This window comes from Pteronotus mesoamericanus, unplaced genomic scaffold, assembly GCF_021234165.1.
Source record: "Pteronotus mesoamericanus isolate MK-2021 breed Mesoamerican mustached bat unplaced genomic scaffold, CSHL_Meso_final contig_502, whole genome shotgun sequence".
NCBI classification, from domain to species: domain Eukaryota; kingdom Metazoa; phylum Chordata; class Mammalia; order Chiroptera; family Mormoopidae; genus Pteronotus; species Pteronotus mesoamericanus.
In genome coordinates this window covers 89,937-115,629 of record NW_026555187.1, presented here as the reverse complement: position 1 = coordinate 115,629, position 25,693 = coordinate 89,937, and the positions used below count along the sequence as shown (strand labels likewise).

General features: G+C 47.5%; 1 protein-coding gene and 1 pseudogene across 1 annotated transcript; one reads left to right on the top strand and one right to left on the bottom strand.

The window, feature by feature from the left end:
* Nucleotides 1-12,917: 12,917 nt before the first annotated feature.
* TEKTL1 (tektin like 1) lies at nt 12,918-18,089 on the bottom strand. The gene is made up of 7 exons (XM_054578805.1): nt 17,520-18,089; nt 16,308-16,412; nt 14,668-14,866; nt 14,164-14,330; nt 13,938-14,033; nt 13,735-13,848; nt 12,918-13,169 (listed from the first exon to the last, which is right to left on the bottom strand). Exons 1-7 carry the CDS (start codon nt 18,087-18,089, stop codon nt 12,918-12,920), a joined length of 1,503 nt encoding a protein of 500 aa, XP_054434780.1.
* Nucleotides 18,090-18,217: 128 nt separating this feature from the next.
* LOC129074911 (transmembrane protein 70, mitochondrial-like) lies at nt 18,218-25,693 on the top strand (annotated as a pseudogene).

Below are 25,693 nucleotides of genomic sequence, written 5' to 3'. Positions count from 1 at the left end.
TCTTTTCTATGTCTTGAATAATATCCCTTTGTACAGATAGAGCACATTTTGTTTTAGCATTCATCCATTGTTGAACATTTGTGTTGCTTCCACCTTTTGGCTATTGTGAATAAGAATAAGAATAAGAAGAATAAGCCAGTCTGTCCTGGCTGGTGTGGCTCAGTGGATTGAGTGCCAGCCTGTGAACCAAAAGGTCGCAGGTTCAATTCCCTGTCAGGGCACAGCCTTGGTTGCGGGCCAGGTCCCCAGTTGGGGGCGTGCGAGAGGTAACTGATTGATGCATCTCTGGCACATTGATGTTTCTCTACTTCTCTTTCTCCCTCCCTTCTCTTCTCTCTAAAAAGTGAATGAAATCTAAAAAAAAGAAAAAGAATGAGCTAATCTACAGAAACAGAATGAATCAGAGTCATGGTTGCAAGGGCTGATAGGAAAGAATGGACTGTTTAATGGGCTAGGATTTTCATTTGGGCTCACTGTGCTCAATGGCATTCTCCAGCCTGGTCTGTCCCTTAGGCATCTCTGTTTCAGTTGCTCCCTTTCCCACCAGTTTTCTGTAGATGTAAGTGTATTTGTATATGATTGTGTGTGTGTGTGTGTGTGTGTGTGTATGTGTAAGGGGGTACAGGTGGAAGGGATGCAAATAGGTGGACAATGTTCACTCTGTGCAAGCGGATAATCGAGCAGAAGGTATGATAGCATGATTGTCAAAGACATAGGCTTCAGAATCAGAATGTTCGGGCTGTGACTTGAACTATGAAACCCCTTGGTAGCTCAGTGTCCTTGTCGGTAAAGAAGAGCTAATAGTGCCCTGGCTGGTGTGGCTCAGTGGATTGAGTGCTGGCCTGCAAACCAAAGTGTTGCTGGTTTGATGCCCAGTCAGGGCACATGCCTGGGTTGTGGTCCAGGTCTCCAGTAGGGGGTGCGTGAGAGGCAACCACCCACTGATGTGTCTCTCCCTCTCTTTCTCCCTCCCTTCCCCTCTCTAAAAATAAATAAATAAATAAATAAATAAATAAATAAATAAAAGAGAAGAGCTAATTCTCATCTTACTTGAGTGTTGTCAGGAGTTAATATATTCAGAGTACTTAGAAAAGTGTCTGCTATTTAGAAAGCACTCTATTTTACTTCCTATATACCTCTTGGATCTGTCCTTTTCTCTCCAGCATCACTTCCTCATTGAAGTGGCCAATATCCATGACCTGGACAGCAGCCGCAGACGCCTAGTTGATCTTCACGAGCTGATTGGTGACCTAGACAAGCCCTTGCCACACCCAGGACATCAGCCTTTTCTGCGTACACAGGAAGATTGGCTCTGGTCAGCTGGCTGGTGTTGTGGAAGCTGCGTGGAGAGTGCACTGCATGTCTTTTTCATGATGAGTGTGAAGGAAAGGAGAAGGATGGAGCTGGCCATGAGCTCATACTACCAACGGGCTGAGCCAAGTCTCCGAGGGAGGGGTCTGGTTCACAATGATTCAACAACAAGTAACAATGGCTGTTGTGTTATTAATGGGGCAGGAGATGAATGAGAATAGGGTCAAACTACAGAGACAGAATGAATCAGAGTCCCGGCGCAAAGGCTGGTGGAAAAGAATGGGCTGTTTAATGGACTGTTAAAATAAGAATTATCGTGTATTAATGCCATGACACAGCAGAAATGGCAATTGTGGTTACTCTCAAAAGGAGGAGTCACAAACATGTTTTCATGCCCAGCAGTGGACGAGGAGAGGGATGGGAGCAAATGAGTGAGACAGGATCCCAGCCAGAGTGCAGAGTGCGAAACGCGTCTGGGCGGAAAACTGCTGCTGGAAAAGGCATTGCAGTAGAAGTGCCTGCAATTCTATTGTGTCAAAAAGCCTATGATTGTTCAAGCCCTAAACGTCCCTGGCTCTAAATCTATCCTAGCAGGAAGTGAACTTTGAACTCTGCACCCTCTCTCCCCAAGGTTTCACTTCTTATGCCCCCCTCAGGTGTATTTTTGGAGAGGGATGGACAAGGAAGGCCTTCCAGAGACAAAGCCAGAGGCCGTGGAGGACAATGGACCAGGGACTTTCTCTAAAAGAGAAGAATGAAATGGGAAAGTAACACTTTCAGTCCACCCTTAGGTTATGCAAATTCCCATCGTGGCTAAACAAGCAAATCCACATGCACTTAGAAAAACCCTTTACATCCTGAGGAAACCCCACAAAAAAAGTGCACCTGGTCTTTTCTTAAAATGCTCAATAGTTTTGCTTAGCATTAAGCCCCAAATAGATTACATGTTGGGCCCATGGTAGGCAGCTTCTAACATGGCTCTCAGTGGTCCCATCTCCTGGTGTTCACTCCCCTGTGTGACTGGCTCACCCTGAATGTGGACTGCACTTAGTGGCTCCCTCCTTCTTCTTCTTTTTTTTTTTTTTTTTGCTGTTGTTTGATAAAAATATTTATTAGATTTTAAATGGTGAGATTAAAGCATGCGTTTATCCTCTGCTTCTGATAATTGGAACTGCAGGCTGAGTAGGTCCCTGGAGGCTGAAAGACCAGCAAGTGGACAGGAATCCATTACTCTCATTCTGAAAGCATCGGCTCCATGCAGAACCTGGCTCTCACCACGTAAGGACCGTTCTTTCAATCAGTGTGACCCCTTTGTTCTAACTGAGCCTCTCTATCTTTGATTTCTTCTCATGAAGCGTCCTGTTACTCATTTTTCTCACACCATTGACGCACTGATGTCTGTTTCATTGTTTCCGGCTATATTTCACCGAGTTTTTCAATAGAAGTGTCCCTTCCAGCTATCTGGTGAATGAAGTGACTCACTTCTAATGAATAAAATATGACAACAGTGATAGGATGTCACTTCTGAGATTAGATTACAAACAGCTCGTGACTTCTGCTGTGTTTTTTCTTTCTGGCTCGTCTCACTTGCCTTGGTTTTCCCATGTTGAGGACATGAGCTGCCACGTAGGAGAGGCCTGCGGGGCAGGAAATGGAGGGTGGCCTCTGGCCAACAGCCTGGGAAGAATTGAATCCTGCCTCAGCCTCGTGAGTGAGCCTGGGAGCGCAGCCTCCCCCAGTCAAGCCTCCCAATGAGACCACAGCCCCAGCCGCCATCTTGACCAGCTGAGACCGAAGATGGAGGGACAATAAATGCTGTTTTAAGCCACTGAGTTTTTGGGTAATTTATTGCATAGCAATAGATGGTGAACACAGGCCCATATGTTGCTAACTCCTTAAAAGAAAACAACGTACTTATGTTGCTGATAGAACCACTGCACAGAACCACAGGGAGGATTCTCTAATTCTCCACCAAATAGAATGTTGAACATAACAACCATGCTTTTGTGGATTTAACTTTTAAGTATATGTCAAACGGTAATTCTGAGAGCTAGTTCTTTGAAGGGAGACTCCCTTGCAAGTTAACAAAACAATGCAGGTTTTAGCTTTCAAATTTACTCCTGAGTTTTTAAAAAGAATTTTGAAAATTGAGATACAGTTGTGTCAGTTTAAGGTGTACAAGCCTACCTCATCTTTCTTATTTATGTATGTATGTGTGTATTTATCTATTTTAATTTTTATTGAATTTTTTGGGATGACATTTGTTAATAAAATTGTATAGGTTTCAAGTGTACAATTCTATAATAAATCACCTGTATATCATATTGTGTGTTCACCACCCAAAGTCAAGCTTCTCTCTGTCAGCGTTTATTTTCCCTTTACTCCCTTCTTTTTGCTCCCACTCACCTCTGGTAATCACAATACTCTGGTCTGTGTCTGTGTTTTTGTTTTTGTTTTTTTTTTCAGCTTAATCCCTTTAGCTTTCTTGCCCAGCCCAACACCCCCTCCCCCCATCTCTTCTGACAGTTGTGAGTTTGTTTTCTCTCTCTCCGTCCTTCTCTGTCTTGTTTGTTTATTTTGTTCATTAAAGTCCGCATATAAGTTAGGTCATATGGTATTTGTTTTTCTGTAACTGGCTTATTTCACTTACTATAATGCTCTACAGGCGCATCCGTGCTGTTGCAAAAGGTAAGACTTCCTTCTTTTTTCATGGCTTGTAGCAGTTTACTGTGTAAATGTACCCACTCATTCACTGATGGACACTTGGGCTGCTTCCAAATCTTGGCTATTGTAAATAATGCTGCAGCGAATGTGGGGATGTATATATTCTTTTGAATTAGTGTTTTGGGTTTCTTTGCATATATTCCCCGCAGTGCAAGTGCTGGGTCATAAGGCAGTTCCATTTGTAACTTTTTGAGGAAACTCCGTGCCGTTTTTCCTGGTGGCTGCACAAGTTTGAACTTCCACCAACAGTGCAAAAGTGTTCTCTTTTCTCCACATCCTCACCAACGCTTGTTGTTTGTTGATTTATTGATGTGTGAGGTGATATCTCACTGTGGTTTTCATTTGCATTTCTCTGATGATTAGCAATGTTGAGCATCTTTTTCAATGTCTATTGGACAACTGTATGTCTGTTCTCCTTGGAGAAGTGTCTATTCCAGCTCTTTGCCCATTTTTAACTTGGATTGTTTGTTGTTTTGGTGTTAAATTGTTTAAGTTCTTTATAAATTTTGGGCATTAACCCCTTGTCAAATGTATCATTGACAAATATGTTCTCCCATTCAGTGGGTTGTCTTTTCATTTTGTTGATGGCTTCCTTTGCTGTGCAAAACCTTTTTAATTTGTTGCAATCCCATTTGTTTATTTTTTCTTTTGTTTCCCTTGCACGAGGAGACAGATCAAAAAAATATTGCTGTGAGAAATGTTTGAGATTTTACTGCCTATGTTTTTTTCTAGGATTTTTATGCTTTTGAGTCTTACATTTAACTCTTTAATCCATTTTGAGTTAATTCTTGTGTATGGTATAAGAAAGTGATCTAGTTTCCGATTTTTTTTTGCATGTATCTGTTCAATTTTCCCAACACCATGTATTGAATAGGCTGTCTTTATCCCATAGTACATTTTTGTCTCCTTTGTTAAATATTAATTAACCAAAAAGGCATGGGTTTATTTCTGGGCTTTCTATTTTGTTCCATTGATCTCTGTCTGTTTTTACACTGGTACTGTGCTGTTTTGATTACTATGGACTTGTAGTATAGTTTGATATCAAATAACATGATTCCTCCAACTTTGTTCTTTCTCAATATTGCTGTTGGTTGTTTGGGGTCTTTTGTGTTAAACAGATACGTGCAAAAAATAAAACTAGACCACTTTCTTTCACTGTAGACAAGAGTAAACTAAAAAGGGATTAAAGGCTTAAATGTTAGACTTGAAACCATAAAAATTCTAGAAGGGAACATACGCAGTAAAATCTTGAACATTTCTTGTAACAGAATTTTTTTCTGATGTATCACCTCATGCAAGGGAAACAGAAGAAAAAAAATAAACAAATGGGACTACAACAAACTAAAAAGATTTTGCACAGCAAAGGAAACCATCAATGAAATGAAAGACAACCCACTAAATGGGAGAACACATTTGCCAATACATCCGATAAGGAGTTGATGCCCAAAATTTATAAAGAACTTATACAACTCAACACCAAAACAACCCAATTAAAAACGGGCAAAGCGCCTGAATAGACACTTCTTTATAAAGGACATACAGGTGGCAGATAGATGCTTGAAAAGATGCTAAACATCACTAATCATCAGAGAGATGCAAATTAAAACCAAAATGAGATATCACCTTATACCTGTCAGAACAGCTATTATCAATAAATCAACAAACAGCAAGTGCTGGTAGGGATGTGGAGAAAAGGAAACCTTTTTGCACTGTTGGTAGGAATATAGATTGGTGTAGCCACTGTGGGAAGCAGTATGGAATTACCTCAAAAAATTAAAAATCAAACTGTCTTATGACCCAGCAATTCTACTTCTGGGAATATATCCCAAGAAACCCAAAACTCTAATTTGAAAGAATACATGAATCCCTATGTTCATTTCAGCGCTATTGATGATAGCCAAGATGTGGAAGCAGCCCAAGTGTCCATCCGTGGATGAGTGGATAAAAAAAGCTGTGGTGCATTTACACAATGGAATGCTACTCAGTCATAAGAAAAAAGAAATCTTGCCTTTTGCAACGGCACGGATGGACCTGGAGACCATTATTCTAAGTGAAATAAGACAGTCAGAGGTAGACAAGTATCATATGACTTGGCTCATACGTGGACTCTAATGAACAAAATGTGCTAACAAATAAAATAGAAATGGATCTTGTTAACTTTTCAAGAAGATCATGGAGACTTCCAGTCAAGATAGCCGTGTAAGCAGACATGGTTTGCCTCTTCGCACAACCACATCAAAATTACAAATAAAATATAGAACCACCATTACTCAGAACCATCAGAAATCAAGTTGAATGGAAGTCTGAAAACTACAGAATTAAAGAAACCACACCCATCTAGAGTGGCAAGCTGGTGCCATATCTGAGACTCCATCAACCTGGCTAACATTGTTTGACCCGCCTTGAACATCCCTAGAGACTCTGCCCCACCCAGTTTACAGGCCCACCCAGGTTGTTTTTCCATATGAATGGTTGGTCTTGGCTCAAACAGCACAACTTCTTAAATCCTCTCAAACAAGCAACAGCGGGCCTCAGTGAGCCCCAGGCCCTGCCCTAGCAGCAGCCAGCCTGGATTCACAGCTTGTCTTCGCATGGGAATCTCCAAGCCCAGCACAAGTAGCAGCTATCTCAGATTGCTTTATAGGTCAGGCAGGGTGGCCCCAAGCAAAACATAAGTAGGGGCTGACCTTGGCCTGCATCACCCAGGAAACCCCGGGTCCAGTGCACCCAGTGAATATCTACAGACCACATCAGAGCACCACCACCCTACCCCTGCACAGCTGATCCTCCATGGGGAGCAGAGGTTGGTGTTAAGTGGTCACAGGCAATCCTTGCAGCTGACTGGCCTGGATAAATCTCTTTCATTGATTGGCAAAGAGTAACTAAGTCTCAACTACAAGAGGAAGGTGTATGCTCAGCCCACATGAAGGGCACACTTGAGTATCCAGCTTGGGTGAAAGGGGAGGCTGTGTCAGTGGACCCTTCAGGATACCTGTTACATTAGGCAACACTACCAAACATGGAGTCAAAGCAGCTCTGCCTAATAGATAGATAGATACAAACACAGGGAGGCTGCCAAATTGGAGACAAAGAAACATGGCCCAAATGAAAGAACAGATCAAAGGTCCAGAAAAAGTTAAACGAAATGGAGATAAGCAATCTATCAGATGCAGAATTCAAAAATCCTGCTTATAAGGATGCTCAAAGAACTTAGTGAGGATCTCAACAGCATAAAAAAGACCCAGTCAGAGATGAAGGTTACACTCATTGAAATGAAGAGCAATTTACAGGGAAACAACAGTAGAGTGTATGAAGTCGAGAATCAAATCAATGATTTGGAACATAAGGAAGCAAGAAACAACCAATCAGAACAAGAAGAAAAAAGAATCCCTCCAAAATGAGGAAAGTATAAGCAGCCTCTGTGACAACTTCAAGAGGAATAACACCTGCCTCATAGGGGTGCCAGAAAGAGAAGAGAAAGAACAAGAAATTGGAAATCTATTTGAAAAAATAATGAAAAAAAAACTTCCCTAATTTGGTGAAGGAAATAGACATGCAAGTCCAGGAAGCACAGAGAGTCCCAAACAAGATGGATGCAAAAAGGCCCACTCTCAAGTCACATCATAGTTAAAATGCCAAAAGTTAAAGAAAAAGTGAGAATCTTTTTTAAAAAAGATTTTATTTATTTTTAGAGAGAAGGGAAAGAGGGAGAAAGAGAGGGAAACATCAATGTGTGGTTGCCTCTTGAGCACCCCTTACTGGGGACCTGGCACACAACCCAGGCATGTGCCCTGACTGGGAATCAAACCAGCGACCCTTTGGTTTGCAGTCTGGCACTCAATCCACTGCGCCACACCAGCCAGGGATAAAGAGAAACCTTAAAAGCAGCAAGAGAAAAGCAGTTAGTTAGCTACAGGGAAGTTCCCATCAGACTGTCAGCTGATTTCTCAACTTTGCAGTCTAGAAGGGATCACAAGACATATTCACAGTTATGAAAAGCAGGGACCTACAACCAAGATTGCTCTACCCAGCAAAGCTATTATTTAGAATCAGAGGGAAGATAAAGAGCTTTCCAGACAAGAAAAAACTAAAGGAGCTCATTATCACCAAACCATTATTATATGAAATGTTAAAGGGACTTATTTAAGAAAAAGAATATCAAAACTATGAACAATAAAATGGCAATAAATACATACCTATCACCAATTGAATCTAAAAAACAAACTAAGGAAACAAGAAGAACAGAGAGAGAATCCTGTATACGGAGAGCATTTTGATGATTGCCAGATGGGACGGGAGCGTGGGGGGAACGGGTGAAGAGGTAAGAGGATTAAGAAGTGTATACAGGTAGTTACAGAAGAGCCATGGGGATGTAAAGTACGGTATAGGAAATGGAGCAGCCAAAGAACCTCTACTCATGACCCATGCACGTGAACAATGGTGGGGGGACTGCCCGAGGAAGTGGGGGCTGCTGGGGGAGGGGGGCCAAGGGGGAAAAATCAGGACACCTGTAATAGCATAACCGATAAAATATAATTAAAAAATAGAAACAGACTCATAGAGAACAGACTGACAGCTGTCAAAAAAGAGGGCGATTTTTGGCTGGGTAAAAAAGTGAAGGGATTAAGCAAAAACAAACAAAGAAGCAAAAAACCATACCTTTTACACACAGACAACAGTACGGTGTTTATCAGAGGGGAGGGGTGGTGGAGGGAGGCAGAAGAGGGTACAGGGCGAATAAATGGTGATGGAAGGAGGCTTGGGGCGGTGAGCGCACAGTATAATATACAGTTGATGTATTATAGACTTGTATATGTGAAACCTATGTAATTTTATTACCCAATGTCACCTTAAATAATTTAATAAAAAAGAAAAAAGAAAGCTTAAAGCGTGTAAGAAACTGGGGTAGGCTGAAAACGCTCCCCTCGCCCCCAAGGATGCCTGTGTCCAAGTTCCTGGGACCTGTGAATATATTACCTTACAGAGCAGAAAGGGACATTGCAGAGGTAATTAATGATGTTCTGATGGGGAGATCATCCTGGATCCTTGGGGTGGGCCCAGTGTAATCTCAGGGTTCCTTCTCAGCGGCAGGCAAAAGGTTCAGAAGTTAGAAGACAGAGATGTGATGATATAGGCAAGGAGTTGGAGTCAGAGATTTAAAGATGCTGCCGCTGACTTTGCAGACGGAAGAAGAGGCCGTGAGCCAAGGAACAAAGGCAGCTTCTAGAAAGTGGAAAAGGCAAGGAAGTGGGTTCCTTCCCAGAGTCTCTGCTCTGGAGGAACCGTGATCTTGCGGAGATCTTGATTTGGGCTCAGGAAAATCCAGTTAGGACTTCTGACTTCCAGAACTGTAAGGGCTAAATTTGCATTGTCTTAAGCCACTATGTTTGTGGTAGTTACCGTAGCAATAAGAAACTCACACAGAAATAAAAATGGGTGAAGCTCAAAGTTCAAAGAGTCAAAATGGGGAGGGGAAGCTGCCTGAGTTGATGGGGGAGAAATATGGTCTGAATGTTTGTATCCCCCTCCCCAAATTCACATGTTGAAACCCTAACCCCCAAAGATGAGGGGATTAGGAGATGGAGCCTTTGTGAGGTGATGACATCATGAAGACCTTAATCCATGGGATTAAGATCCTTATAAATGAGACCCCACAGAGCACCCTGGCCCCTTCTACTGTGTGAGGAGGACACAGGGCGAAGGCACTGGCTATGAACCAAGAATCAGGCCCTTGCCAGAATCTGACCATGCTGGCATCTTGACCTTGGACTCCCCAGCCTCTAGACCTGTGAGTAGTAAATGTTTGCTGTTTATAAGCTGTTTGCTGTGGTATTTTGTTATAGCGGCCTAAATGGACTAAGAAAGTAGGACTGTGTTCTAGGGGCAATTTTTGTCAACTGATCAATACATAACCTTGTTTTATGTGTGTGTCTGTTTAAAGATGCCTTAGTTAATACATGTCGTTCAATAAAAATATATTACATATCAGTGTGAGTCACTAACATCAAACTCAAGAACAATAGCACTGTAACTCATTCCCAAGTGAAGCTTGTCTCGTGCACGCGTTTTCTCTGTGAGGCACATCGCGGCCTCGTGGCCTAGGGGACACTAGCTAGCACTTCAGAAGTAACCTTAGGGGCCATTTTAAACAGCAAAATCACCAATGAAAAGAACAAAAATACAAAAAAAACCCACCCCACCCAAAACCACATGGCATTAATTACATCTTGAAAGGATGCTTGGTTTTTTAAAAAAAACTATAGCTGACATATTTTGTTTGTTTCAGGTGTACTACTTAGTGACTCAATATTTATATACCTTATGAAGTAATTACCACAAAAAGTCTATTAACCATCTGTCACCATTGGAAATTTACAACAGTATTATTGACTCTATTCTTCATGCTGTGCATTACATCCCTGTGACTTACTCTATAACTGGGAAGTTGTGTTTCTTAACCCCCTTCCACCTGTCTGCTCACCTACCATCCCCCTCCCCTCTGGCAACCGTCAATTTGTTCTCTGTATGAGTTTGTTTCAGTTTTCTTTATTCATTTGTTTTGTTTCCTAGATTTCACATATAAGTAAATTCATATGGTATTTGTCTTTCTCTGTCCAACTTTTTTACTTAGCATAATACCCTCTAGGCCCATCCATGTGGTCACAAATGGCAAGAAGTTATTAAAACATTATTTTTATCCTCACCTGAGGATATTTTTTTCATTGTTTTTTAGAGAGAGAGGAAGGGAGAGAGGAAGGGAAAAGGAGACATGTCGATGTGAGAGAAAAACATTGATTGGTTGCCTCCCATATGCACCCGGAATGGGGACCAAAGCCACATCCTAGGTATGCGCCCCAGCTGGGAATTGAACCTGCAAACTTTTGGTTACGGGACAATGCTCTAACCAGCTAAGCCACACCAGTCAGGCCAAGATGTCATTGTTTTTTAATGGCTGAGTAATATTTCATTTGGAAGCTTGTTTAAATAGGAGAGCTAAAACAAGGAGGCAGAGTGTTACCTTGTTTGACTCTGGCTTATTTGACCTCGTTGGGCCACTAAAATCTTTCACTGTTCCGTGCACATCTGCAAACGACCATGAAAGCAACCACAGTATTGGTTTGGGGGAGGTTATGAATAAATTTAAGTGAGTTAGGCAAATTCACAAATACAGAATCTTCAAATAATTAGGATTGACTATCATCTCTTTGTTAAACTTCCTTCAGATTGCATGGGTTATCTGCTCCCCGTTGGTATCCTGATTGCTGCAGAGAACAACAACATTCTTGATCCCCAGGGGCCTCCAGTGACCCCCAGTCTGTGAAGTCCCTCTTGAGATAAGGAAGCCGGCTGGCAGGCCCGGCTAATTTGAACCCTCAGCCCTGCTCCTTCTCCGCTCTGCAACCCGAGGCAGGCGGCTCCTTATTTCCTGTGTATTTTTGTCAAAGAGGCATGATTGACACCATCTTCACTTAGTCGTCATGAGACCAATGAAGATTACGGTGAGCCCATGGTGAGTCCATGGTTGACGCTTGCAGTGTAGAGCAAGGGGGGAGTGTAGATTCAAGTTTAGTCCCACTTTGTCCCTCCCTGGCTCTGTGACCCTGAGCAAACGAGTTTACCTTCCTGAACTTCATTTCCTTCTCTGTAAAACGTCGGCATGGCTACGCTGTGTCTATGTGACTGGCTGGCTTTGCCAAACAGATCATATTTGTGAGGGCCATTTTTGGCATTTGCACGGTCAGTTCCCTGAGGGAGGGACCACGTCTGTGTTGGTCCTCGCTGCATCCTCAGCCACTGAAAATGGCCTCTGGGGGAGAAGAGTGGCTTGCAAAACATTCCTGGCTTGAACAAACACCTTCTATTCCATGTACGCCACACCCTGGGATCTCACCGTGGAGAGCAGATGATTATCACAGCCTGGTGTGATGAGTTCTGTGCTGGGAGGGCGTCCAAGAGGCAAGGAGGACAGAGGGGAGAAACAGATATGCCTGGATGGGTGGGTGTGGTTGGTAGGCTTCCTATAAGAGGCCCCGTTCCAGCTGTGTCCAAAAAGATGATGCCCACGTTGGCTGCACACGATCTGCTTGTGAGCGCCCTGAGGTCAGGGTGCACATCAGTCCTGCTCCCTGCTGCGCTCTCAGTGCCTGGCTCAGAACCCGGAGTTTGTTAGGGCTCAAAAAAAAAAAAAAAAAAAAAAAAAAAAAGAGGGAGAGAGAGAGAAAGAAGGATGCTATGAATTTTGAACGAACAGTACCCCCTCTCCAAACTCCAGGTAAATGGAGCAAAGGACAATGGAACTCAATCCCATCTTTCCACTTGAGCTGCTTGGGGTCTGGGAGAATAAACCCCCACTAGAGAGGGCTTTGGAGAAAGCTGCTTAACTCACCATGCCTCAGTTTCCCCAGCTGGAAAATGAGGATGATAATGACTCAGTGCCTTGAGGATATTGAATATACAGTCACTATTCTATAGGCCTTACACATGTGAACTTTCTCTTACAAGCCTTTGAGGCAGGGGCTGTAATTCTTCCTGTTTTAAAGGTAGAGACGCTGAGGCCAGAGAGGGATAGCGACTTGCCCAGGGCCACATAGCTTGGAAAGCTGGGATTTGAACCCCTAACAGCCTGGTACCCGGAATCCATCCTGTAAACTTCCAGGATACACCACCCATTATGTGCTGTAGGGTAAGTGATTGATATACAGTCGGTGTCTAATAAAGGCAATGATTATTATTTTTAATTATAATTCTGCTAGAGGACACTTGGAGGGAGCGTGAGTCAAGGGACAGGGAGCCACTCCAGGCTGTGAGTTTCTGAGGGCCCAGCTCGCGCAAGCGGGGCCTGCCGCTGGGGCGGCGGGGGCGGGGGGGAGGTGGTGCGCCTGTTACTTGGCGGTGTTGCTGGACTCCACGCACGGTGGCGGTGTGCGTGGGTCCCAGTCTTTGACCTGGTCCTGCGCCTGCTGGTAGTACACGTGCGGGTGCCGCTGGCGGAGGCGCAGGCGCACCACGTCGTAGTCCACGTCGTGCCCGATCTTCTTATAATTGAGGCTGCAGGTGAGGTTCTTGTGCGTGGCGAGCAGATCCTCCAGGTTCTTTTCCACGTGGGAGATGTGGCCCTGCAGCTTGTCAGTGCCCTGGAGAGGGGGCGGGGCTGGGTGGGGGACCGGTGCAGCGGAGCCAGAAGGCGGGGAGGGGGCCAGGCACACTCGGGCCAGGTGTGCGTGTGAAAGAGCACCTCGGGGAAGAGGGGGGCGCCAGACGGGGGGCACACCTGGAGCAGGCGTGCATACAGAAGGGCTGCTCCCGGGCAGAAGCAGAGCTGGGGACGGGCAGGCCTTGCATGGGACTGATGTACTTGAAAAAGAGCCGGCGACAGGGCGGGGCCAAAGGAGGAGTCGGACGTGGGATTCGGGGGAACATCCGGGGGCAGAGTGCAAGGCCCCTCCCAGGCCGGGAGGGAGAGAGGAGTCGAGTCCTGAGTGAGTGGGGCAGGGTGAGGCGGACAGAGGTTGAGGGCACTTATTTGCGACCGAGGACTTATTTGCGGGGGCTCATTTGGGCGGTAGTTGAAAGACCGACAAATCTGGGTGAGAGGATGGCACCCGGGCCAGGTGCTCTTGAGGAAGAAGTCTTGCCAGGGCGGGGCCCCGTCTAGAGAGAGGGCAGGGAGACGCTCAGGGGGAGCCGAGAGGGGCGTACCTGGGCGAGGCGCCTGGCCTCGGGGAGTTGGGTGCCCACGTGTCTCTGGTACACGCGCACCAGGGGTCTGTCCAGCTTCTCTCGAGTCTCCAGGTGATTTTTCGACAGAGGACCCTGGCGGAGGGCGGTTTGCCGAACACTGAGGCCCAGCCTACGCGGGCCTCCCCGGCCTCCTCCCCGCAGACCCTTCCCCCAAACCATACTTTCATGAGGCCGCGGGTGACATACATCTCCTGGCTGAATTTCTGGCACCGGTGGATAGTTCCCCTCATTAGTCCTAAGGTCATGTTCATTCTTTCCTGGGTTGGTGGGAGCGCAAGGGGATCACGCTGGCTTCCCGTCCCCTCTCCTCCTGCGCCCCGCTCTCTGGCCTTGGTACCCTCCGGCCCCAGCCCGCGGCTACCACTCCCGGGCCGCGCCCGTGCGCACCTTCAGTTCTGAGGTCTCGCGCATCTTTTGGGTCAGCGAGGCGCACACGCGATCGCTTATCAGCTGCTGTTGCTGCCGGATGTCCTCCTCGTTCTTTGCCATTTCTTGCAACGTGTCCTTGGACTCCATCAACAGTCGCTTGGCTTCATACAGCGCCGTGGCGCACTCTGCAGGAGGGTGGGACGCGCGTGGGGCGCCGAGCCCTCCTTTCCCCCACCCTGGCTCCCGGCGGCCCTCTACTGTCACGTGATGGTGGGCCGTGGGCCAGGCGGCTTTACTGAGGGACGGGAAGAAAGTCCAGGGGTGAGTGTGAGCGGCATCCGGGAGTGGCTGAGAGAGTGTGCGAAGCAGGAGGAGGCAGGATGAGAGCTAACAGAGAACGAGGCTGACTCTCAGCCCTCTCCTTAGGCCTCCGGGCAAAACTCCCCACAAAAGGGGCGGCTGAGAAGTGGAGGGGAGCTGGTGGGCACCCATCACAGCGGACTCCTTTCCGTGGGGGCCTACCTGGGGTGTACGTGCCCACTGGGTCTGGAGGAGGCGTTTTCTGACCCTGAGTGGTGGGGGTCTGGTCGTGTGAGAGGTTCACCCAGGAGTGGCGGCCGGCCTGCTCCAGAACCTTGTCCAGTGGCTTGTTCATTAAGTCCACAGCCTGGAGCCTCTCCTTGCAACAGAAGGCCAGAGTGTCCCGGCAGGAGGCCAGGCTCTGGGGGCAAGGAAGGAGAGGGAGGCAGAGATGAAGGCAGAAAGTGTGCTGGGAGGGCGGGGGAAGTGGCTGGAAGTGATTTTTCTGCTGGGGGCTGCAAAGCGTTTCTGCCTCTGAAGTGATGCTCTCCAGTTCTAGTCGGGGTGGGAAAGGAGGGATTTCCAAGCCCAGGCCCGGACATCCCACCTTCTCAGCCTCGTCCAGAAGCCTCCAGTGATGGCTGCAAGGGGCGTGGGGAGGAGCAGTTACGGGCTGTGGCAGCTTCCCTGTCCCGGGCGTCAGTTGCTTAGGTTCTGTGTCTGGTTTGCCCCAGCACCCTGAGAAAGCCCTTCCACTGCTGACTTCCCCTCTGTAAGGGGAGGGGTAGCGCTGGCTGTACCCACATCTCTGTCTTCTTGCGCCATCCCTGTCCTCCGCAACTTGCATTCACTCCATCCCTAGCCTCAGGGTCTCCCTTTCTCTTCTCTAATCAGTATCAGGAGCACTCGGTGGGCCTGAGTCCCTCTCCTCAGGTCTACTGCACCTGGACCCTCACCCCCATCTAAATCCTTGTTCTTTCATTATAAAATAAAGCATATGTATGTAATTGGCCTCAAAGAAGCAACTCCTGCCATTTGTGACAACATGGATGAATCTGGAGGATACTGAGTGAAAATAAGCCAGATGCAGAAAGACAGGTACCACCTGATCTCACTTATATATGGAGTCTAACATAAATGTATGGAAGCCAAGAGTAGAATGGTGTGGTTGCCAGGGGCCAGATGGAGAAAGGAATGGGGAGATGTTGGTCAAGAGATACAAAGTTTCAGTTATGAGAGACAAGTAAGTTCTGGAGATCTAATTTACAACAATGTGACAATATTTAATAATGCTGTGGTTTATAATTGAAATTTGCTAAGAGGGTGGATCTTAAATGTTCTCATCACATGAGAAAGTATGCAAGGCGATGGGTATGTTAATTACCTTGACATTGGGGGATTATTTCACAATGTATATGTATGTCAAATCATCAGGTTGTGCATTTTATATATATGTATATATACACACACAATTTAAGATTGTTAATTATACTTCATTAAAGCTGGGGAAAAAAAAAGATACCTGTCCTGAAACCATAATCCTGCCACGGGCCAGTCCTGTGCCCTGGTTGAGGCCATTGTTCTCTGAGCCTTAGTTTCCCCGTCTCCAAAAAGGGCCCAGTTTCTATGTGACAGGACTACTTTATAAGGAGCTAACTCAGTGACTCTCGGGGCTGGGCACAGAGGTGTTCATTGCTATTCTGGCGCCCAGCTCCATCCTTCAGGGCAAAGTGGAAATACAGTGAATGTCCATTCAGAGTGGGTGGGTTGAGACGTTTGCTGTTGCTAATCAGAACGGTTTGCCCATTGGGCAGCCACGGCCCTCCTCCAGCCCCCTCCGCTGGGCCCCAGCTGTTTCTGACCTTGAGCAAGGCCTCTGAGTTTTCCATGTCTTTCTCCATTTTCCTCTTCATGTTCTTTAACTCCTCTTTCTCCCAGGTGAGCACACTGTCAGCTTTGTCAGGGATCTGGAAAGTGAGGAGACACTCTCTCACACTCTTGAGAGGGCCAGGGTGGTAGAGGGTCTGCCAACCTCATAAACTCTGGGTTTGGAGAATGGAGTTGGGGGCAGTCCCGCCCTGTGGGGGTCTCTCTGAGAAGTCTTTATCCTTTCAGGGGGCTAGAGAGTGGGGTTGGGGTGACTCCTTTTACAGTTAGGAGTGCCATGAGCTGGGATGAAGGTCACTTCACCTCAGGGTAAGGGTTCTCTAGGGTGGAGGGGTGGTCCCCCTTCCTTGGTGATGGTCTTATCCCCCCTTCCTGGCTAGAAGTGAGGAATCTCATTATAGGGATGAGGAGAGCTTGCCTTTTTGGGATCTTACTTTCTGAATTTAGGGACTGGAACTAGGAATCCCACCCTGTGGAAGACCCTCTCCCTGTTGGGGTACGAGTCTGGGGTTTCACTTTGGAAGAAGATCTCACAGGACTGGGGCTAGGTGGGCGGTCTCTCTCTCTCCCTGGCTGGACTTAACTCTTGGCTGTGGGGGCTGGGAGTCTGGGGGTCTCGATCTGTAGGCAGGACCTGTTCCTTCCTCCCCGCTTGAGGACTGGAGAGGGTTTCTCGCTCACTGAAGCTGGGAAGAGATTTTTTTTTCTTTTTTCTTTTTCCCCCCCTTTCTTTTCATTTTGAGGAGTTTCATGGGGTGGGACCAGGACATTGCCCCTCCTCCCAGCTGGGTGTGTCCCTGGGCTTGGGCACTGAGAGTCTCATGAGCACAGGAAGGTCTCGCTCTGTGGGCCTGTGGGCCGGGTCCGGGGGCTGGGAGTCTCACTCTTTGGGAAGAATTTCATCTCGATTGACACTGGGTTCCCGTTTCCCTTCCTGGCTGGGGGACTGGGAAACATATTCCCTCTGGGGTGAGGGGCTGAGGATCTCATCGCCACAGGGGGTCTCCTTCTCTGGGGTTGGGGACTAAGGCACCTCATCTTGGGGGTGTCCTATCTTTTTGTGCCCTTACTCACTGGCACTGGGCTTGGGAGGGTGTTCTTTCTACGGGGCGCGCGTTTCCCAGGCTGGGCGAAGGCCTCAGTCTTGGAGACTGGGTTTGGGGCAGGGGGTGGGCAGGTGGTCTCACCCTCTCAGACTTGGGCCGGTAGCCCCGCAGCTTGACGCTTTGCTGGTTTATTAGCAGGCCCTTGCGCACCTCGCTGAGCCTGCGGTCAGTAGCCTCGCGCTGGCGCTGCAGCAGCCGCAGCTGCCCATTGATCTGCTGCTGCGCGCGGCCCAGGCGGGCGGCTGTGAGGCGAGCCCCGCGCGCGTGCGCCTGCGCCAGCTCCGCGGTCTGCAGGGCGTGCGCGTCGCGATGCAGGGGCAGCGGCAAGTGCGCGTGCCAGGCGGGCGGCTTCATCTTGCTCTTCCACAGCGTGACTCCCTCGCCTGGCGGCGGCTTCTCCACGGAGCCGCCGCCTTTCACCATCTCCAAGCGGAAGCGCCAGGGCTGAATGTAGGCGGCCCGGCGGAGGTGGTGTGCCACGTTCGGGTCCCACACGCTGTCCTTGGGTTGCCACATGGTGACTGCCTCCTGCCCGCAGCGGTCGGTCAGCTGGTGTGCTTTCAGCGTCTCGGCATGGGCCGCGTTGCGCCATGCTGGAGCCCCCACGCACGTGTTCTGTCTGTGCTCGACGGCGGGGGTCAACACGGGCATGGCTCCTGCTTGGTGCCCTGGCCTGGGCTAGGTCACCCACAGGGAGAGGCAGGGACCCCGCATCCAACCACACGCACTTCCTTCCTGGCCTGAAGAGTGAGAATGAGTGAAATAGAGCGCCCATCACCATGACCACAGTGACAAGATCACAGACGGAGTTCCAGAGGTGGGGGAGGGGCTCAGCAGAACTGGCTCGGAATCTTGGCTCCTTGAGAAACGTGACCTCATTTAACCCATCTCTCCCTGTTGCTTCTTACCCTCCAGCGCGACACAGGCCTTTGCCCACTTCAAAGTTCTGGATTTGCTGCTCTCTCTGTGTGGCATACTCGTTTCCGTGTTTTTCCCATGGCTGGCTCCTTTCCAGTCTTCAGAACCCAGCTTACACAAGGTCTGTATGGAAAAAGTCCAAACATTGTAATAACAAGAAGAATTTGCGCAGCATCAGTGTAACCTGGCAACCATCAAAATGACTGAGGGAGTAGAGCAAGGAATCTGCGTCAAGCTTGAACATTCCTCTGTAGAAACTATTCGGGTGACTCAGAAGGCCGCAGCCCCGGGCAGCTGGAGACTGGCAGCTTCATCACACAATGTACTTGCTCATGCATCACGTCTCATGCAGAGTTTTTTCCACAAAACATCAAACCACCTAGGTGACTTGTCCCTTCTACAGCCCAGATTTGGCACCCTGTGACTTCTGGCTTTTCTTAAAACTAAAATCATCTTTGAAAGAGATGAGATTTCAGATCATTGATGAGTTTCAGGAAAATATGACAGGGCAGCTGATGGCGCTTTGGAGAACTATGTGAGGTCCCAGGGTGCTTACTTTGAAGGGACAGAGGCATCATTGTCCTATGTACAATGTTTCTTGTACTTTGTATCTTCTTAAATAAATATCTCTATTTTTCACATTCCATGGCCTGATACCTTCGGGACAGATCTCATATATCACCTCTTCAAGGGATTTTTCCTTAGCACCATATCTAAGCCTCACTCTCTCCCATCACTCAGGATATTTAGTGTAAGAAACAGAAAAGAAAATGTCACTATCACAGCCAAAACAAAACAAAACAAAATAAATAAACAAATAAACATGGTAGCCCTAGAGGACACCATGGTCACTACTGCGAGACTCAGGTGCACCTGCTCTTCCTGTGATGTCACTGCTACCACAGCAGCAACTGAGCGGGTTCTCCGTGGCATCTGCCTCTTTGTCTCCTTAGTTCTCAGGCTCCAGGAGGCTGCATCTCATTGGCTGAACCCATGCCCCATGGTTATGGTCTAGGTGCAAGGAAAGCTGGGAAAATGTGTCATGTCTGAATTTCCTGTTTCCATGGGGGAAGAATGACTTTGTTTCCCACTGAGACTCACATGGGGAATTCCTCCAACATAGGAAGCACGTCAGAGTCTGGGGAAGAAAGAAGGGATGACTATTCTCTATCCCTCCCCTATAATTCTCCATCATTCTCCACCGTCTTCCACCTTGTTCCCTCCCAGCAGTGGCATCTTTACTTGGGCATTTGGTGGGCACCTCAAACCATGGTCAAGGTTCTAGAGTCAAGCAACTTGGGTTCAAATTATGATTCTGACGCTTGCCCTCTGTGTGACCTTGGGAAAGTCACTTAACTTCTCTGTGTCCTTTGTTTTCTTACCTGTCAACAGGATAGTAGGATTGTGGCATGGATTAAATGAGTTAATAAGAGTGAAGTGCATAGGCCAAGGGTATCCAAACTTTGGGTGTCTCTGTACCACACTGGAAGAAGAAGAGTTGTCTTGGGCCACACATTAAGTACATCGCAACATGTAATCACAGAAAAAAAAAAATCTCACAATGTTTTAAGCAAATTTACGATTTTGTGTTGGGCCTCATTCACAGCCATCCTGGGCTGCATGTGGCCTGCAGGCTACAGGTTGGACACCCTGTTTAAGCCTTAAATAGTGGCTGACATAGAGTAAGCACGACTCAAGTGCTTACTTTTCATCTTTATTATTTGAGTGAATAGGTGAATGAGCTTTTCTTTTTTAAAAAAGATTTTATTTATTTTTAGAGAGGGGGAAGGGAGGGAGAAAGAGAGGGAGAGAAACATCAATGCATGGTTATCTCTCATGCACCGTCTACTGGGGACCAGGCCTGCAGCCCAAGCATGTGCCCGGCCAGGGATTGAACCAGTGACCCTTTGGTTTGCAGGCTGGCACTCAATCCACTGAGCCACACCAGCTGGGGCTGAATGAGCTTTTCTAATAACAGGATATTCAGAGAGGGTTTCACAAAGAACTCGGGAGACAGCTTACCTGGGACAACATTCCGCACTCAGCCATCCACCTTCACTTTATTCACATTTAGTGCCTTCATTTTCCCAGCTGGAGGATTTCACTGTGTCGGTTTGCTGCCTGGTGTATGGTGCACCTCTGTGCGGTAGGGTTGCACCAAACTACCTTGTGTTCTTCTGTCACGTCTACATAAGGATGATTTTGGTTTCAACATAGGTCTATGGTGAAATTCTTTATGGTTCTATGTGGAGGTGTGGCCTGTCCTATTCTGGTTTTTAATTGGTTCAACGTATTCATGCCAACACACTTCCAGTATTTACCACTATTATTGTCTGAACATTGAAATTGGTGCATACGGCTGCCCACTGCTCAGTCCACCAGCTTCTCATTTTCCTTCCCCAACCCCAGTTTATATCAGCTTCTAAAGCTCACCTCCAGTTCCTGGTTTTGATGGCCAGCTTTGGACAGTTTTCCCTAGCTTGAGACACATGTCTGTGTTTCAGGAGTAGGTAAACCATTTTCTGCTCTGCTTTCAAAGCCTGCTGGTCACAGCTTGGGTTGGCAGGTACTAAAGACCGAATGTTTGTGTCCCTCCTCCCTGCCAACCAAATTCTTATGCCCAATGTGAGGGTAGAGGAGGTGGGGCCTTTGGGGGGTGACTAGGTTATGAGAGTGAAGCCCTCATGAATGGGATTAGTGCTCTTATGCAAGGGACCCCCGAGAGGTCCCTTGCCCCTTCTGCCATGGGAAGACAGTGCGAAGACGGCACCTGTGAACCAGGAAGGGGGCCCTCCCCAGACATTAAGACGACTGGCACCTTGACCTTTGACTTCCCAGCCTCTGTTACAGTGAGCAATAGGCGTCTGTTGTTTATGAGCCGCCAATTGGTCGTATTCTGTTAGAGCAGCCCAAATGGACTGAAACAGCAGGTGCCTGGAGGGAACCATGGTAGGGCTGGGGTTAACTCTCAGTCTCCAAGAGCTTCAACTGCACATGGCTGAACAAAAATGATGCTCAAAAAATGCTACAGAGACATTCGTGCACATAAGCCAAGGCTGGGAAAAAGTTTCACTGTTCCTCGAACTCGAATACCTCTGTTAAGCTAAGAAATAAGCCTGTATACGCTATGAAAGTAATGTATGCATATTGTGTAAAACACAGAAAAATATAATGAAGAAAATAAGGTTCATCTGTAATTTCTATCACCTAGTGATATCTATTCTGAACATATTTTGATTTCACTCCAACCATTTTTAAAAACTCCCCTCCCTACATGTATAGGCTTGGGCAAAATTAGGTTTACAGTTGTTCATATGGTAAGTAATATAATAATTAATAAACAATACGAGAATAAACTGTGTTTCATGTACTCACAACTATAAACCTACTTTTGCCCACTACTGTACATGTGTGGATATATACACATGTACATACATGTATATAATTATACACATGTCCCCTCTCTCAGTATATTGAAGCTCAAATATTTCTGACTGAGTCCAGTGGGGCATAATATTTGTGAAATCATCTCTCTGATTTTTATAATGAAGATCGCTTTACAGAAATTCCTTTGTGTGGCCATCTTTGCTGGGACCACCTATTCTATGCAATGAGTATTACAAATTGGGGAGCAGAATTCTCTCCTTGGATTAAATAGAGTGAAAATGTATGGTGTATGAGGGAGAAAAACCTCCTAAAACTTCTAATTTTTCTTTCCCTTTTTCCTTTGGTATTGCATGGTGATGCCCTTCACTCTGAAAGCTTGGCAGGTAATTATCAGAGACCCCTTTTCCGGTTCCCTGATGCCTTCCCTTCTGGGGCACCAGGTCCTACTTTTAGTAGGTGCCCCCCTTTCTCTTGGAGATAATCACATCAGTTTGTCTCTCATTCCAGGGGGATATGACCTAGAATCAGTTTTGTCTTTGAGAAATGAGGTCGCTTTCCTGGGGGAGGTGTCAGGAGACAGTGGGAAGCCCCTGGCTGGGAGAAGAGGTTCTTCCTGGTTTTTCCCAGACGCCTCTTGCAAAGGTGGTGACCCTGCTAGTTGGTAAGGAATAAGGACTGGTCCATATGGCTTTAGTCCCCGTCGGTCCCCTAAAATGGTTCGTGCAAAAGTTATTCGTGTCCTCCTGCAATGGACAAATTTCATAGTTTCTTTTTCCATTCCATTCAACTTGACCTGTAGGTAGAATCTGAAGTTGTCTGCCACCTACAACTTGAATCTCCTCCCTGTATTCTTCTACACTTTTCCCTTTTGCCTCTGGTCTTGTCTTCCACAGGCTGGTTGTCTGCCATCCACCACCTCAAGCACAGTGTTCTTCAGTCTTAAAGATGGTCCCCTGTGGTCCCCATCTTCCAGTCGTCATGCCCTGTGTAACCCCCTCCCTTTGCACGTGGGCTGGAGCTAGTTCTAACCAACAGAATATGGCAAAAATTAAATAATGCTACTTCTAAGATTAGGTTGTAAGAGATCAAGGCTTCTAATCTTCCCTGCTCTTTCAGAAATGGAGAAGCTCATGTGGCAAGGAATTGAGGGAGCCTCTGGCCATCAGCCAGCAAGGACCTGAGGTCCTCAGTCCCATAACTGTGAGGTACAGGGTCCTGCCAATGTCACCCGAGTGAGCTTTGAAGCACATCTTTCCCCGGTCCAGCCTGCAGATGAGAGAGCAGCCCCAGCTGGCATTTTGCCTGCAGCCTGGTGAGAAACCCTGAGCCAGAGGACCCAGCTCATCCATGACCAGATTCCTGACCCGCAGGAACACATAAAATAAATGTTGTTTTAAGCTGCTAAGTTTTGTGATAGCTTGTTGTGCAGCATGCTAACTAATGCATTGGGTTTCTGTCTTCCATTCACTTCTCATTCCTCACCCTCTTCCTGCATTTAGGTATTACTTGTTAGATTAGGATGACCTTGGCTTTAAGACCAATGGATAGGTTTAGTGAGGCAAGTGCCACGTTTAGAATAGCATCCGAGTTCCTTACCCTAATCTGCAGAATCTCAGTTCCTTACCACCTGGCCCCTGTCCACCCTCCCAATGTCCCAACACTGTCCTTACATCATTAAGGATCAGCCATCCTGGTGCCCTGATTCACCGAGCTTGTTTAATCTCACGGGCTTTGTGCTTGCTTTCCCCCTCTTTCGATGTGCTGCATTTTCTTACGGTTTATTCCCTCTCATCCTTTAGGTCTCTCCTCATATCTTGTTTCCTAAAGGATCCTTCCTTGGCCATCTGGTCTAAGGGTCACACTGCCATGCCTGACTATATCCCGCCTTCTCAAGGCACTCATTTGTTTGTGGTGTCTATCTCTAGATATCAGCTCTTTAATGGGGCCCTTATCTCTTTGAGTCCTCACTGAATCTATGCTGCCTAGCCTAGTTCCTGGCACAAAGCAGGCCTTTCCTACTTACTTGTTGAATGACTTGAACGATAGTGACAGAATCCACGTGTGGACTAACCAGGACCTTCTGCTCCTGCCATGGACATCCGTGTTCTAACTGCTCCAGCTCCAAGCATCTTTTTTTCATGGGGGCACCCCAGTGAGGTGGGAGGCCTTACCCACTGTCATGAGATGCATTGTGTCCCCTCAGAAAAATATGCTGAAGTCCTGGCTCCAGGTACTTGTACACGTGTCCTTTGGAGACAGGGTCTTTGCAGATGTAATTAATTAATACAAGGTCATCCTGGCATAGAGTGGGACCTTAATCCAATGATTGTTGGACTGTCCTTACAAGAGGCCTATGTGAAGACACAGAGACACACAGGGAAGATGGCCACACGTAGAAAAGGGCAGAGGCTGGAGGGATGCATCTATACGCTGTGGAACACGACAGATTGCTGGCAACTACTAGAGACAAGCCTCCTCCCCTAGAGCTTTGGAGGGAGCCCGCCTCTGTCAACTCCTCCACCTCAGACTTCGGGCCTCCAGGACTAAGAGAACACATTCCTGTTGTTTCAAGCCAGTTTATGGTAAATTGTTATCGAAGTCTTGGAAAACTAATATAATGATGACATCTGTCTCTTTAGTCTGAGGTCCCTTGCCTACTCCTGGCCTGTCTCTCCATGTGGCATTCCCTGTCCCCTGTGCACCCTCGGAGCACCTCTTCAGTGCTCAAAGAGCAGAACCAGAGAGAGACAGCTGTTCCCTCTCCTGGCTTCCTGAGCTCATCTTTTGTATGCTAGTTTCCCGCCCGAATCTTAACCCTCCCCTCCTGTCCTGCTGGAGCCTCCTGTAAGTCAGCTCCGCGGGCCAGATCCCCAGAAGCAGGGAGCCGGTGGGTGCGCTCCGCCCAGATCCATCCGTCTCCTGGGGTCAGGGCCGGTTGGAGACGGGTGGAGGGTGGACTGGGGAGACCACCAGAAACGTCTCTTTCCTAACGGTGGATTGATTGATCGAGTTTTTCAACGAGTATTACTGAGCCTCTGCTCCGTGTTAGGCACTGGGCTAAGTACCAGGAGCCGAGAGTGACGGGAGACAAGGTCCCCTCCCTTGGGGAGTTTCTCATGCAGTGGAGGAGATGGAAAATGAGAAAGTAAAATAATCCACCAGGTGGTCGGGTGAGGAGCGGGCCTTCAGGGTTCCCAGCTGCCGCCGCAGCTCCGGGCTCTTCGTGGCCACTTCGCACTTGGCGCCGGCAGACACTCGGGCAGCCGGACTGTGGCTGGGCGGGGACAGGGCGGGAACAGGGCGGGGCGGCGGAGGGCCCTGGGCTCCCGCGGCGGCTCCGTCCGCGGGTGCGAGCCCGGGGCTGCGCGGCGCCGCTTTCCTGGCGTCCTGGGCCAACACGTCTGTTGTAAGAGACGTGTTCGATGCTTACATACGAAGATGAAAACGCAGAGGATGGGAGGCTAATTTACCCTGGGACTCTGGCCCGAACAGAATTTGCTGTGAAATGTTCCTCTCATCCTGCAAGCGTGATCAGCCTTGCAGTTCTATCATACATTTTTGCACAAAATAATGTCAAGCGTATTTGGAAGCCTGCCTTTGCAGGTCTTATTTTACGGCGTCACAGGAAGCTTTACAGTGATCACCCCAGCACCGCCTCGCTTTGTTACAAAACGCCTGGTCGCTGGATTGTACCAGAGGCCTCAGCAGACAAGTATAAAGCCATTGTGCTTTCTGAGACGCGCGCAGCGTTTTTCACCAGGATGATGTGAAGATTCCAAACAGCGCACATGCCTTTACCACATTTTATGCTAAAACAAAACCACTGTTAGTTAATCCAGGTCTCTTTGCAAACGCTGAAGACTATGACCCTCTCACGGACCATGACAAACGATTCACTTTTGGTATGGAAGAAACAAGTGAAAACAAAACAGGTTAAAGATGAGAAATGA

What these genes read in the sequence shown, in the direction of transcription:
- TEKTL1 (XM_054578805.1), bottom strand. Translation starts at nt 18,089, where the DNA reads ATGCCCGTGTTGACCCCCGCCGTCGAGCACAGACAGAACACGTGCGTG. An exon ending in ACCGGCCCAAGTCTGAGAGG is followed by an intron (nt 16,413 to 17,519) that starts GTGAGACCACCT and finishes CTCACTTTCCAG; the next exon opens with ATCCCTGACAAAGCTGACAG. An exon ending in GCGAGACCTCAGAACTGAAG is followed by an intron (nt 14,034 to 14,163) that starts GTGCGCACGGGC and finishes CCACCAACCCAG; the next exon opens with GAAAGAATGAACATGACCTT.